General features: G+C 37.0%; 3 protein-coding genes across 3 annotated transcripts; all 3 read right to left on the bottom strand.

Moving 5' to 3' along the window:
- Positions 1 to 108: 108 nt before the first annotated feature.
- On the bottom strand, positions 109 to 1,934 carry LOC131011972 (putative F-box/LRR-repeat protein At5g02930). Its single transcript, XM_057939878.1, has 2 exons — positions 891 to 1,934; positions 109 to 530 (listed from the first exon to the last, which is right to left on the bottom strand). The coding sequence occupies exons 1-2, from the start codon at positions 1,839 to 1,841 to the stop codon at positions 240 to 242; spliced, it is 1,242 nt and encodes a 413-aa protein (XP_057795861.1). The 5' UTR covers positions 1,842 to 1,934; the 3' UTR covers positions 109 to 239.
- Positions 1,935 to 5,269: 3,335 nt separating this feature from the next.
- Positions 5,270 to 6,993, bottom strand: LOC131011971 (F-box/LRR-repeat protein At3g26922-like). Its single transcript, XM_057939877.1, has 2 exons — positions 5,940 to 6,993; positions 5,270 to 5,857 (listed from the first exon to the last, which is right to left on the bottom strand). The coding sequence occupies exons 1-2, from the start codon at positions 6,774 to 6,776 to the stop codon at positions 5,606 to 5,608; spliced, it is 1,089 nt and encodes a 362-aa protein (XP_057795860.1). The 5' UTR covers positions 6,777 to 6,993; the 3' UTR covers positions 5,270 to 5,605.
- A 160-nt stretch (positions 6,994 to 7,153) lies between these two features.
- On the bottom strand, positions 7,154 to 7,917 carry LOC131011970 (major strawberry allergen Fra a 1.08-like). The gene has a single exon (XM_057939876.1). The coding sequence runs from the start codon at positions 7,828 to 7,830 to the stop codon at positions 7,345 to 7,347; it is 486 nt and encodes a 161-aa protein (XP_057795859.1). The 5' UTR covers positions 7,831 to 7,917; the 3' UTR covers positions 7,154 to 7,344.
- Between the last annotated feature and the right edge of the window lie 8,019 nt (positions 7,918 to 15,936).

Genomic DNA, 15,936 nt, shown 5'->3' with positions numbered 1-15,936 from the left:
CTAATAGACAATGGGTTTTGTCCGTTGTCTATTGGCGTTTTTCTTGTAGTGACTTATCCCATTTCTTTTGGGCATGGTTATTAAGGAGAATTAAATTAGTGTAGTAAAAGTGTGTAAAGGTGTGAGACCATATTATTTATAGTGTAAAATCACTACTAAAAACAGAAACATGACAAAATCAATAGGACAACCGAAAAAGGTAAACAGGACATGATCAATGGGACGTAGGAAGTATTTGATCAGATTGCAGACGATGATGTTTCATGTTCTATACCAAACAACAGTTCAAGTTGTTGTTCATCACTGTTGTCTTCAAACAAGTCTTCATAATTCTTTTCAACCACAACCACATCTTGAGGTAACTCCACCTTCAGTAATGACTCCGAAACCAAATTCTCCTCCGTCAAGTAATTCAACACTCTCCGCAGCACCGTCGCTATTTCCCGACGCCCTTTCATCAATTTCAGACATTTCATGTAGGGAAATGGGCAAGGGCTTTGCTCAAGCAAACCACGGTCCATTTCAAGAACCTTTGCAGCCCCAAACACGCAAACAGGTTAGCAACACTAGTATATATAATTAATTATATAGGGTTAATTATAATTTATGTCTCTAACTTTCAATTATATTAGAAAAATATCCTCGTTTTGACTTCAAAACCCCTCAAATTTGGATTTTTTTTTATCCTTGCAGCAATTATAAAATTAATTATAGAAAAAGCCCTAAACTTTTAGAATCCAGCTATGTAACATGGGATAAATCTAACTTTTTCAAAAATTGAGGGTTCTTGAAATGTAAACGTAAATTAAGGATATTTAAATTTTTGGAGAAGGCTGAAAGTTGGGAATAGAAACTATGATTAACCTTAATTATATAATAGAGAGAGTTACCTTGAGGGTGCTCAAAGTTAATGCAACAATCTTAGCATTTCCAAGTAGCTGAAGCATCCTAACATATTTCAGAAGCATGGTTTTTTCACCAAAAAATACATATCTATTATGCGGTTGTAGTTTTTTATGAACATCCAAATAAACCTCCTCCAACATTGGGAGATTAACCTTGGAACATTCGAAAGGAAAATAACCCTCGTATCTAAACCAAGTAAGCAACGGAGCAGAAATCTCCTCCATCAGCTGATCAGAATAATAATACGAATTTTTCTGAACAATTTCAAGAAACCTAAGTTTGGGAGCCTTGACAACAAGCCTATAAACCGAACACTGGCGAAGAGTAAGCTTCTCCAACTCCGGGAAGCCTGAAAACGGCTCCTTCAAGGAAGAAAAATACTGACCATCATTCACGAACGCAGAGCTTTCAAGATACAGGGTTTTCAAATGTGGTAACGAGAACTGCTCCGGTACACAAATCACGCAGCCCAGCTGCCTGAGCTCGAGCTCCCGCAGCGTCGTGGAGGCGAAGAACGAGGCGGGGAGAGTGAGTTCGGGGCGGCAGCGCAGCTGGAGGCGGAGGGACTGAACGCCGTGGTCGATGGCGTGGAGCACGCATTCCTCCACGAATGCTGCGTCTGCGTAGAGCTGCAGATCATGGCTGTGCTCGAATGAGAGGTGGAAGTTGCGGATGGTGGTGGCTCCGTCGCGGTGAGAGAGGAAGTGGGAGACGGAGTGGGAGAAGCGGTGGGAGAGAGCTTCTCGATTCTTTAAGGTGGCGCGGCTGTGGACGGCGAAGCTGCTGAGGCGGAAGTGGAGGTCGGAGAGGGAAAAGCAGAGGTTTTTCCATCTCGTGGAGAGAATGCTTGTTTGAACAGCTTGATTGGTGTCGATACACGACAGAATTTGTAGCAGAATTGCGTCTGGGAGTTGGCTGATTCTGTCTTGCTCCATTTTTTATGATGAGTTTTGATTTTGGGGGAGGATCAATCTTCTTGGTAATAAATATATATGTGAGGAGTTTTCTTGGTGACCAAATTTGGATATTGACTGATTCTGTGTGTTTATTTTTATTTTTTCATTTCAATTTCAATTGACTTTCAGCGAAGCACGTCTATATATTTATTGCCGGGTCTTACTCTTTCCCCTTGTCATGCAAGTATGTGATATCTTATTTTATTTTGGGTTAACCGAGTAAATCATTTCCCAATTTTGGCATCATCTTAAGATATCTTCATAATGATTTTAACTTTCATAGTAATTCATTTTGACGTTGAAACGTGGTAGAGAAAGGGCGAATTGGAACCAGCCCCTGTCTTAACAGAGTAGATCCATTTATCTTCAAATCTCCATTTTTGTTTTTTTGATCTTCGCATCTCCATGGCATCGTTCAATTATTCATTATATATCTGCGATTAGTTCTCCAACAGTCATTATTTTACTCCAAGCCACCAACCTTAATTAGTTTTACTAACGCGCAATAGATATCAAAATTCATAGTTAAAATTACAAGCTGGCCTGCTCACGCAATATTTCTGTCTTTATAAGTTATATAGTAGAGGTAATTATGAAAGAGCCAAAATAGTATATATCCATTTTGACATAACAAAGATAAATTATAGCCACTAATATAATTACATGTAAATTTTATCTTTTAATCTGTAAGAGTGCATTAGAAAACATATTATATGAATGAAATCAATATTTTGTGGTTGAGCACGAAAAAACAAGAGAACATTGTAAAGATTGTTGATATTGATATTTCTCCACCATCGATCTTGTCCAAATTTGAGCGCAAGAAGCTAAGTCAAACATGTCAAAAATTCGTAAACGAGACTATAATTATGTTCGAAACAGCAGTTGGAGTTGCAGTTGATCATCACTGTCGTCTTGGTCATCCGAATTCTCTTCAACCACATCCACACCATCGAAGTTCCCACTGTCAAGTAGTTCAATACGCTCGTCGAAGTTTGATTAATTTCAGACATTTCAAGTAGGGGAATGGCTCAACTAAATCTATACAGTTCACCACCATGGACGAGCAGATAGCTGTCAAGATAAAGGGTTTTCAAGAGTGGTAAACGAAACTGTCCAGGTACATAAATCCCGCAGCTGAACTGCCTGAGCTCGAGCTCCCGCAGGCGAAAAGCGCGGCGGTGAGTAGGTGCGTGGGTTCTTGCAGTGGAGGCGGAGGGATTGAACGCCGTGATTCATGGCGTAGCTCACGAATTCAGCGGCCAACTGGTGTCGAATGAGAGGTGGAAGTTGCGAGTTGGCGATCGCGGGTGGTCGGAGAGGGAACGCCAGAGGTTTTTCCATCTTGTTGATTGATGTCGATCAAGGAGAATTGGATCTGGGAGTTGGCTCATTCTGTCTTCCTCCATTTTTTTATATGATGAATTGTAATTGATTCTGATATTCTTGGTAAATTTCTTGGTATCTAAATTTCAATCGTCACTAAAAACAAATTCTGCATTCACTTTTAGTGCACGTCTATTGCCGGGTGGGTTTTTCTCTTCCCCTTGTCAAGCAAGTATGTATGATTATTTTCGGTTAGTTGTGAATAAATTACTCCCTGTTCATTTTGTAATTTTTTTTTATTTAGATACCAAATAAGTTTGACCTTTAGAAGCTTTCGCTATTGTTATTTATGCTCACTCCAATACTCTTGTCTATAGATGTGGCAAAATTGACTTGTGGACCTTGGGCCACATATTATGGACTTTAGGAGCAGCTCCGGTCTTGTGTCTCATAGGGTCCTAAGCAAAAATTAGAAAATAGGCTCTTATATATATATATATATATATATATATATATATATATATATATATATTTTTATATTAATGACACAATAACAATATATTAACATAATTTTTTTTGACCAATTATTCAAAAGAGTTTTCAACCAAAAAGTATTTGAGAATGCACAAAGAAATCAACATTAATAGTGTAATCTAGATGACAAAAAGAACTTTCATAAGACGGATATAAGCTTTGAAATTCTATTTTTATTATTAAGAAAAAATAATTTATATATACATATTATTAAAAAAATCAAAAAAATTGAACCCCCAAAAATTTGGGATCCTAGCAGCATGTTGATTGTTGAGCATATGATCAGATACGAGCTTGTTTAAGACTTAGGTGGTAATTAGAGCTTAAGTGGCATAATTTGAGTTGTTGGTCATTATTATAAAAATTAGGTTTTTTGATATACTTACTTTTAATTTTGGTGGGTATATGTTCTCTTTAGTTAAAAGAGGTGGGTGTTAGCACTATTAATTACCTCTAGATTTTATTTGCTTTATGATAGATGGGTAAAATTTGTCTTTGAATATTAGAAGTCGGTATTTAAAATTTGTGTTAATTGCACCAAATATCATAAACTTTTTCATAATTTAAAAAAAAAATCATTTTTTTATCTTAGATTGAATTAATCGTTCATTTTTTCCATGATTTTTTCCCTCCTCAAATCGGAGTTGGCGTGGCACTGATGTGGCTCGTCGGCACGCGCCACACACGTTCCACTCCGGCGATTGAAAAAATTGCGTTTTTTTACTACACCAAATATCACGAACTATACCCGAATTCCATTTTCCCCATAATTTTTCATTTTTTTCATTCTTCACCCACGTTGCTCGGAGCTTCGGCGATTTGAATGGTAACTTGTGATGATTTGCGGGGATAATCCGATTATGTATTTTCAAGCTTATTGGGGGTGGAGGACGGCGGAGCTTCGACTATTTCAACTGATGGAAGACACATTATTGATGGTGGCGGCCGGTGAGATGGATGGCGCCGCGATGGAAGACAGGCGAAGCTTCGGCTGGCAGCGAGATGCGCGATGGAAGACAGGAGGCGGTGGGTGCCGACGGCCCACAGCGGCGGCCGGCGAGATTGGGATGGAAGAGAATAAGGCAGCCGATTTTTAGGGATTTTTTTTCTAATTCAAGTGATATTAGGCCTTTTTTGTGTGATTTTGTTATTTGAGTAATTTTAAATTAATATATATTCCACATCAATGTTATGTCTAAATTTAAATTCGCATCAGCGCCACGTCAACTTTCTGGTCACCTGAGCTAAAAATTATGGAAAAAAGTGAACGGCTAATTCAATTTGTGATAAAAAAATGATTTTTTTTAAAATTATGAGAAAAATGAAATTCTGACAAAATTGGTGATATTTGGTGCAATTAACCCTAAATTTAAATGCACATCAGCGCCACGTCAACTTTCCGGTTACCGGAACTAAAAATCGTGGGAAAAATGAACAACTAATTCAATTTATGATAAAAAATGAAATTTTTTAAAATTATGGTAAAAATAAAATTCGGACAAAATTGGTGACATTTGGTGCAATTAACCCTTAATATTTTGCCTCGAACAAGGAATGAGATGGGATTAAAAGATAAAACTCCAAATACAACAAAATTAAACAACTTCAGAAGTGCTAGACTAGAAAACATTTTAAAAGAAGCATATCCCAACACCAGAGAAGAATGGTAATTGTCTTTTTCATCTTGTCGTGTTTGATACCCAATGCCAAAAGATGAAGAAACAATTACCAATATTTTTTGGTTTAGAAGTCTGGGATTAAAAAAAAAAAAAAAAAAGGAGAGATAATATTGTAAAGATTGTTGATATTGATATTTAAGGTTTAGAAGTTGAGTCAGCCAGGTTGTGCAAGCTAGTGGAAGATGCGAAAATCAAACTTGATAATTATGTTTCATCTTCTATTCCAAACAGCTGTGGGAGTTCCAGTTCATCATCACTGTCGTCTTCGTCTCCCGAGTACTCTTCAACCACACTCACACCATCAGGAAACTCCACCTTCGCCGACTCACTTAAATACTTCATCACGCTCTGTAGCACCCTAGGAATTTCGCGACGCCCTTTCATCAATTTCAGACATTTCAGGTACGGAAATGGACAAGGCTTTTGCTCAATCAAACTACGATCCTTTCCTAGAACCTTTCAGTTTGAAAAACAAGCATACAAGTAAGCACTAGTGTGTATATATATATGCATGAGAGAGACACAGATATATAGTTACCTTGAGAATGTCCAGAGTTAATGCAACAGTGGTAGCATTTCCAAGTTGTTGAAGCATCCTAACACATTTCACACGCATCCCTTCCTCGTAGAATCTTTTATAAATGTCCAAATTGACTTCCTCCAACACTGGGAGATTAACATTGGGACATTCAAAAGGATAGTGCCCCTCATATCTAAACCAAGTTAGCAATGGAGCAGAAATCTCTTCCATCTCCAATCGTTCCTGAATAATTTCAAGAAATCTAAGCTTGGGAGCCTTAACGACAAGCCTATACAGCATACACCGGCGCAGGGTGAGCTTCTCGAGCTCCGGGAAGCGCGAAAACGGCTCCTTGAGGATAGTATACAGGAAATCATGTTTGAAGAAGCGAGTGCTTTCAAGATACAGGGTTTTCAGATGTGGTAAACAAAAGTTTCCAGGTAGAGAAATCCCGCCGCTAAATTGTCTGAGATGGAGCTCCCGCAGCGTTGTCGAGGCGAAAAACGCGGCAGGGAGATTCAGAAGTGGGCCGCCGGGAGCGTGGAGGCGGAGGGATTGGACGCCGTGACTGACGGCGTAGTACGCGCATTCCTCCACGAATTCGTGGGCCGGCCCACCGGTGTCCAATGAGAGGTGGAAGTTGCGGATGGGGGCGGCGTCGTCGCGATGAGAGAGGAAGTTGGAGATGAAGTGAGGGAAGCGGGTGAGGTGGAAGTTGAGATCGGAGAGGGAAAACCAGAGGTTTTTCCATCTTGAGGAGAGAACGGCTGTCTCAACGGCTTGATTGATGTCGATCAAGGACAAGATTTGTTGAAGAATTGCATCTGGGAGTTGGCTGATTCTGTCCTCCTCCATTTCTTGAGATTATTTTTGATGCATTGCTCATATATATCATATGTTCAAACTTTTCTTGGTGCCCAAATTTGAGACTCATTTTCTCTTCACTTTGTCTATCCCCGGGTCTTCCCTCTCTTTCCCGTTATCATGCAACTACAACTATGTTTTTTTATTTTTAGTTAATTTCCCAATAAATTTATTACATTTTGTAATTTAGACACCAAAAAGTTATAGTTCCGGCATATGATCTGTTACAATTTCAACAGCTTTCAATGTTTTTTGGGGTTGAAACGGCATTGTTTCTGAGATAAATTTCAATTACAAAAATGAGAATGTCGTGATTGCTCGAAATTAAAAGGTGCAGTATTGATACATTAAAAAGGGTTAATGGTTGCTTTTTTTTTTTAATTCAAACAAAACGATTTATTGATGATCATTAATTGAAAGAAAGATAGAAGTACAACTTAGCAACTCTTCAACAATTGGTCACACAACGTGAAAAGGAAATCAAATTTATTTGGAAATTAATGACACACACACAAACACAAAGTATTATTTTTTGAAAAGGCCATATCATATATAGTTTTCAGTTGTATGCATCGGGGTTGGCATGCAGATGTCCGACCACCGCCTGGAAGAAACCAGCAAGACCATCCTTAGCTTTCTTGATACTTGCTTGGATCACATTCTCATTATCTCCTTTGGTAGTATATGTGTTGATCGATCTAAAGATGCATCCTCCGTCAGGCCCTGCTTCCACCTTGCTCACGATCGACACCGCCTCGAAATCCGTCCCCATATTCTCACCTTCGATTATGCTGAACTTGTACACAAGGTTTGCCTCGTCCAATTCCTCCACTTTGTGCTTCATGCTCTTCACTTCATCTCCGTCGTAGAAATGAAGCACCTTGATGGATCCAGGTCCGCCGTTGCCCCCTGTGTATTCGATGCTTTTGAAAACGGTAGGCAAAATCTTAGGAATCAGATTGTGTGAATCAACAATGAATGCTTTGAAAAACCTAGCTGGTGGAATGGAGCATGTCAGTACTTGCTCGTCAACAATCACACCCATGGCTTTTCTTTTTTCTTTTGAAGAAATTAAATGATACTAAAAGATCAAAGGGAGAAGAAGAAGAAGAGCTAATTGAGTTGTGTGCGGGTTAATGGTTGCTTTTACCCATTCTTAAAGATTAAAAAAAAAATGCTCATTACAAAAGAAAATTATAAAAAATACTCATTTTGAGTTTGAAAAGACAAAATTATCCTTATTCAACTCACAAAATTTGCTGAAATCGCAAACTTTGCTCGACATGCTCGACTAATGGATGGCTAGCATTGGTGATAAATACATTCATGCTCGACATATTCGAACATTGCGAGTCGAGTATATCGAGCATTAGCATATTTGTAATAAATATCTTAATGCTTGACAAGCTCAACTTCCGTGAGTCGGGCAATAATGATTAATACACCAATATTTGACATGCTCAATCATTGCGAGTCGAGCAATCGAGCATTAGTAGTCGAGCGCTTAGAAAATACACTAATGCACGACATTTGACGATTACAAGTTGAGCAGATTACAAGTTGAGCATCAGTGCAAAATACATTAATGTTTGACATAAAGGTAAAAATGTCTTAAATGAGTATATTTATATGTTTTATTAAAGGGTAAATATCATGAAAACCCCTAAACTATATCAACTTTATCAAAAATACCCTGAAACTTTTGAAATGTTCTCTAAACCCTCAAACTATTAGGTTTTTATCAAATATATCCCGCATCTATTTTTTGATTACCAGAAACATGATGTGGCTCGCCAGATGCCACAATGTAATTTATATTCTATTTTTTAAAAATGACATGGAAAAAAACAACTTCGTTTCGTACCATATTCTATCGTGTTTATCCCTAATTTTAGGTTATTAGTGTGAATTTCAAACACGATAGGAGTGAATTCTAGATTTCAGAGTGGATTTTTTTAAACTGATATGGTACGAAACGACGGCGTTTTTGTCATTGCATTTAAAAAAAATAGAATATAAATTACATTGTGGCATCCGGCGAGCCACATCACGTTTTTTGTGATCGGAAAATAAATGCGGAATATATTTGATAAAAATCTAATAGTTTGAGGGTTTAGAAAATATTTTGAGGGTTTTCATGATATTTACCCTTTATTAAAAATGTATACTTTTTAGATTTTATCTTTTAAAATGAGTATTATATCATTTTGTCCCATTAAAAAATAGTAATTGCAAAAATGTATCCGAAGTTCTGATGATATAATATTGCAACACCTTTTTAGTATTTAATTGATAAGTAGCATAATGTAAATCATACATGTGTATTGATATTTTAAAATTAGAAATTTACTCTGTTTTTTTTTCGTTCATAAAATTCATAGTCACATTCAAATCTATAGAACATTGATATAATTCAGCTCTAAAACTTTTAATTTAAAAAATCACGAATACCCAATGAATAACCTTTTGTTTGCCCTTTAGATATTAACTTTGTTTCATTGGGACTCAAATTCATATTATATATGAAAGCTGGCACTCTTAAGAAAATTAAATGATTATAGTTGTGTGAAGGGGCAACATAGTTGACTAAAAATTTGATGACTTTGTGCCCAAGCCATAAACCTGCTCCAGTAAATTATACTCCTTCAGTCCTTCCCTTCTATTATTAAATAATGTTTATTTTTGGACATAAGAATTAAGACAATAATAATGAGACAATTCAAAAATAATAAATGAGACAATAATAATGAAAAGAAAGGAGTATTAATTTATCTGATCTAATCAAAATTTTAGATCTAATAGGAGGCGTTTGATTTGAGTGATAAGCCATGATTGATAAAGCAATTCAACTTAATCAAGTGTTTGGTTTGCACAACTGGGCTCGTGATGGATAACTAAGTTTGTACTCTAATCAAGCAATTGAGCGATTATATATCACCTTAAAGTTTGGTAGGTTATTTAATCATTCTTAAATCATATCAATTATATCTATTTTAGTGGATTGAATAGATAATATTGATAGAGGACTGATAAATAATCATTCAGTTGAGTGATTAGATGGGACCGAATTATCAATCACAGACTCAATTATTGTATAAAAGAAAATCTGTGCGTACAACGTGAGATTGTTACCTATCCAAACACATTAAATCTTGCACACAAGAAAAGTAAGCACGTGTACAGATATAATATCATAGATTGTACTAAAATAAAGAAGAATGCACCAAGAATGATTAGCCAATTCGGTGATAAAACACCTATCTCTGTGGGGCACGTCCATGATAAATTATCCACTAAATAAAGTCAAGATATATAAAGAACCTACACGATAAGACTCGACCTTACTATGCCTCTATATCTTCCCAAAACTCCACAAATGATTAATAATTTAGAGCAAGACAACGAGTTACTCTCTAAGTGTGAATGCCGCAGATTCACCACCTAAACCCAACAAATTAATCTTCCACGAACGGGCTGGTGAAAGAACAAAAAAAACCAAAAGAGAACAACCTCACTTATAAGATGAAACAAGCGACAAACAAGTTCACACACACACGCACTGTATGAACCGGTAATAGGAACGAATATATTCTACAAAAGGTCAATAGAATATCAATAAAAGCGACAAAAAAATCGTTTATCTCCCTCTCTTTACATAGGCAAATCCTAAAAACAATTATGTCTTGAATAAAACTCCAACGAGGATAATAGAGTGTATCTATAATTGCAATCTAATACTCCCTCCGTCCCACCGAGCTTGAGTCGTATTCCTTTTCGGGTTGTCCCACCGAGCTTGAGTCATTTCCTTTTTGGACAAAAATTAGGCAATTTAAAGCACTAATATATAAAACTAATTGCACCCCTTATTACCTTCTCTCTCCTACTTTATCACTTTATTACATTCTTTCTCTTACTTTATCACTTTATTACATTCTCTGTCCTACTTTATCACTTTTTTGCTCCACACTTAAAACACTAATATACAACTTCTTAATTCTCGTGCCCAAAAGAAACGCTTCAAGCTCGGTGGGACGGAGGCGTTTTTTTTTTTGGCACGAGAATTAAGAAGTTGTAGATTACTAGATTAGTATTTTAAATGTGTAGTATAAAAGTGATAAAGTAGGAGAGAGAATGTAATAAAGTGATAAAGTAGGAGAGAGAATATAATAAGGGGTGCAATTAGTTTTGTAAATTAGTACTTTAAATTGCCTAATTTTTGCCAAAAAATAAAATGACTCAAGCTCGGTGGGACAACCCGAAAATGAATACGACTCAAGCTCGGTGGGACGGAAGGAGTAATACTTAATAAAATCTGAAGATTTGATGTGGATTATATCCACAAGAATCGCATAGACATTATCCTTAAACTTGTTGCTAAAAATACGCACATAGAATTGTTTTAAACACGGCAAGTACAATGACAGATCCAATCCTTAGTTCAAAAAGTATATCTACAGATACTGTTGAATTGTTTATATAATGATAATATAATACTCTTTTCATTCCATTACAAATGTCTCATTCTTTTTTTTGGTAATATATTCTCTCTTTATACTTAATATTTAAATATTTTTTTATCAATTTATTTTATTTATTTATTATACAATTCTTAATTTTTATGCCCAAAAATAATGAGACATTTGTAATGGGACCGAGGGAGTAGAAAACTAATTTTACATTAACAGAATGTCTAAAAGTCACGAAAAAAATTCAAACTTTCAAATCATTCATCAGAATTAACAAAGCAAATTTTATTAATCCATGAGCTAATAATTGTTGAGGATGGATAATCAAAATATTGGGCTTCATCAAAATTTTAATTGGGCCTGTTTTATTTTATTTGAAATCGGATTTTTCAATTCAAAAATTAATTTTGGACTTCATACGGTGTGAGTGCTACAAATTATGAAGACAGGATCATCTGTCCCAGCATCTGGTGTGACCACAGTCGTATACCACTTTTGATTTTTTTTATATAATTATTTTTTATAAAAATAAAAATTATTATTATATTATGAAGTTTAATTAATATTTATCACTAAAAATTGAAATTTAAAAAATTATATATCCTAACTTTGAATTAATGAACTCAAATAATCTATTATTAATTCAACTAAATATAAAAAAATATAATTATAAATCCTAATTGAATGAGTGAATTCTTGTTAATTATTTTTATATTATATTAAAGCATAATAAATTAAAATTAAATAATAAATAATTAAAAATTATATAAATTTTTTTAACAATGATACATTAATACACACTACATTTAGGACAAAGGATCCCATTTGCAAATCATGTGCCTAGCATGGGACCGACGTATCCATTGTGTGGACACACACATATTTTAATAGGATATTTATATGTATCTTATTATACACTTTAATATAGTAATACTTATAAATATTCTATTATGATTTGTGTGTGGTCTTCATCTGGCAATTAATTTTTTTATTCTACGAAAACTAATTAGAAAACATAATTTCTTTTTTTACATTCAAATATTCGACTTGATCATCGTACTAAATTCAAATATTCAATTTAACTGAGGGAGAGAGATACTTAACAAAAAAATATTAAAAAAATAGAGATCCTACTTGTGTTCAAAATAAAGATATCTTATTTTATTTTATTTTTGAAAAATCAAAATGTAGATTTTTTTTTGTTTTTGAGAAGATATCTACATTTTGGCCTAGGGAAGGCAATAATATGCGCGGGTACCCACTTCTAATGGGTCGGGTATGAGGTATGAGGTATGAGGGTGAAATTTCGGGGGCGGGTATGAAAATTATACCCGGATCGGATTCGGGGGTATAGGTACCCGCCCCGATCATATTTTTATATAATTTAATAGAGTTTTTGTTAGAAGATATATTTAAGTTTTAATTGTGAAATTTATGGTTTATCTGTGATGTTGAATAATACTATTATTTATTTTGAGTTTTTATATATTTGATGAAATGGATAAAATGCTTATTGTATAAAAAAATCTTATAAAATAAATAAATAATTAAATTGATGGGTACCAGACGAATACCCTTTCTTTGTTGGGTAATTTCCGTCCCAATTCGGCCCGATGTAAATGAATATAGGTGGAAAAGTAATCTCCGCCCCGTTGCCGGATCCCATCAAAATGTAGATATCCTGATATCTCATTATTAACACGATTTTTTTTTTTTTGATCAGTAAAGTAAAAATTTTATTAAAAGAAAAGGGATCAAGGCATCAGGAATGCCAATCAAAACAACAAAACAAGTTTGAAGTCTTTGGAACACCAAGAAGTAAAAGTAATTCCTAACTCCACGATTTTGTAGGCCTCGTTCCAACTCCAAAGTCTCCCCTTAATCTGTAAAACAAGTCTATCAATATCCCAAGCCTTGTCCCGAAAACGACTACCATTCCTGCTTTCCCAGAGCAACCACACTGTTCCCACCCACAAAGCTTTAAGCAGTCTTCTTTCTCTCTTCTTTTTTCCAGCCGCAATGAAAGAAATGAAGTGTTGAAAAATACCTCTCGGATTTGCCGTTTTGATGTCAAGCCATTGAAAGATCTGGTCCCACACCGCCGCTGCTTTCGGACAATAGAGGAACAGGTGTTCCGTCGTTTCCTCACTAGAAACACAGGCATTGCACCATCTCTCCTCCACGCTGATCTGGACATTTCTTCTACTCAGATTATCACATGTTGCCAATCTGTTTCTAAGACATCTCCATGCCGTCACCTTGGCTTTATTTGGTGTTGGGGCCTTCCAAACCTTTGCCAACTCCAAAGGTAAAACTTGTTGCTCCTCTCTTGTTTTTGCCACAATTTCATATGCCGACTTGATTGTGAAGCATCCATCTGGTGTCGCCTTCCAGTTCCATCCGTCTATTACATCTACACAAGGAACAAAATCAGCTATAACCAACTGGAGATCCTCCGCAAACCCTTTCTCACTCTCCCTTAACTCCCTCCTCCACTCCACCCTCCACACCCACGACCCTCCCTCCCAAAATCCGCTTTCACCAACCAGCCTTTTCTTGTTCAGGCTCAAATTATACAATCTCGGAAACACAAACTTAAGGGGTTTGTCAACCGCCCACACATCCTCCCAAAAGCTGGTATCAAGCCCATCCCCAATTCTTCGCCTCAAATTATTGATGAACCACCGATCTCTCATTCCTCCTACCTTATCCACAATTTTCTGCCACCACCCTTTCTGTCCACCTCTTCCCGCCACCGAACATTCACCCCCTTCCCCCCACACTAGCCCCCCATAAATCGATTTGATCACCCTTACCCACAGAGCTTTCCCCTCCCCTAAAAATCTCCAGAGCCACTTACTTAACAGGACCTGATTAAACCAATCGATATTCCGAAACCCCAGACCTCCTGAATCCTTGTTTAGGCACAAGGCATTCCACTTGAACCAAGTGATACCCCCCGTCTGTGTGCCTCCTCCCCACAAAAATTTGGAGAACAGTGAATTAAGTTCCTTAATCACCGCTTTAGGTATGAAAGCGAGGGATAATTGATATACCGGAATGGATTGCAACACCGACTTGACTAGAGTAATTCGCCCTGCCAACGAAAGGTGTCTCTTCTTCCAGCTTGCCACTTTGTTTGAAACTTTTTCAATCAAAAACTTCCAATCTCCAACACCATTGCTGCGCCCCCCCACTTTAGTACCCAAGTAGTTGCACGGAAAGGAACCGATCTTGCACATGAGGAGCGATGCCCATCTCCTCTCAACTGCCTCATCCACTCCCACTGTCAGAAGACAACTTTTGTCGAAATTTACAGCTAAACCCGAGGCGAACTGAAAGAGAATCAGGAGTTTTTTTACGCTCTCCATATTCCTGTCATCTGCCTCCAACAAGAAGATAGTATCGTCCGCGTACTGTAGATGTGAAATGGGCACTTTATCCTTGCCAATCTTCGCCGGGACCAGGAACTGCCTCTCCGTTGCTCTTTCAATGAACTCGTTGAGGCCTTCCGCCACGATAAGGAACAGGAAAGGTGACAACGGGTCACCCTGTCTCAAACCTCTCTCCATTTTGAATTCTCCCGTCGATGACCCGTTCACCAATACACTTGCCATTCCAGATTCCAGACACCCTTTAATCCACTTCCTCCAAACTCCGTCAAAGTTAAGTCGATCGAGAAGCATATCCAAGAAATCCCATTGCACAGAGTCGTATGCTTTTGCGAAGTCAATCTTGAAGAAAATACGGCCCACTCTCTTCTTTTTTGCCTCAAAAATAGCTTCATTCAGGATAACCACCCCATCTAGGATGAAGCGACCCTTGACAAAAGCACTTTGATTATCGGAAATGATCGACCCCATAACCCTCTTCAATCTCTCAGCCAGAATTTTAGCCACAATTTTGAACAAGCTAGTGATAAGAGAAATTGGGCGAAAATCATCGAGCGACCCAGCCCCTTCTTTCTTCGGAATCAAAACAATAAAAGAGGCGTTACCACCTTTCGGTATTTTGCCGCTTTCATGAAATTCCTTCAAAACCTGGAGTAAGTCCTCTTTAACCACGTGCCACGCCGCTCTCCAGAATGTGAAGTTAAATCCATCGGGTCCCGGACTCTTGTCTCCACTACAGCTCCAAACTGCTTCTTTAATCTCGTCCAGATCAAAATCCCTGATCAGCCACTGCCTCTCGTCATTTGAAATTTTCCTCCTCATGAAGTCCAGGGGGAAATCGGGCATCAGTCGTTCTTTCCTTTTGAAAAAAGCTTCAAAATGATTTCTCACTCTTGCTTTAACATCTTCCGGTTTAGATATCCACGAGTTATCAAAGAGCATTCCGCCAATCTCGTTTTTAACACGTCTCCCACGAATTGCCCTATGGAAAAAACCCGAATTAGTGTCTCCCTCTTTGAGCCATTTGATTTTGGCTTTCTGTTGCAGCATCATCTGTTTATTCTTCAGTTGAAGGGAGAGCAGGGCTTGAATCTCATTTCTCCTAATCACCTCTGATTCTTCAAGACCTCTCTGTTCGTCCACCTTATCCTTCTCTTGAAGTTCCTTCTGATTATAGTTCCTTAAAGCCATGTTTTGATTTGGTTCGCTGGCTAATGGGCCTATGCTAGATGCTACTAGATTAACAATAATCTTCTAAAAGAAAATTGGGGAAAATATATACTATTATTTCCA

Source organism: Salvia miltiorrhiza, chromosome 2 (assembly GCF_028751815.1).
Source record: "Salvia miltiorrhiza cultivar Shanhuang (shh) chromosome 2, IMPLAD_Smil_shh, whole genome shotgun sequence".
Classification (NCBI taxonomy): Eukaryota; Viridiplantae; Streptophyta; class Magnoliopsida; order Lamiales; family Lamiaceae; genus Salvia; species Salvia miltiorrhiza.
The sequence above is the reverse complement of the archived record's forward strand: the minus strand, read 5'-3'. Positions and strand labels throughout refer to the sequence as shown.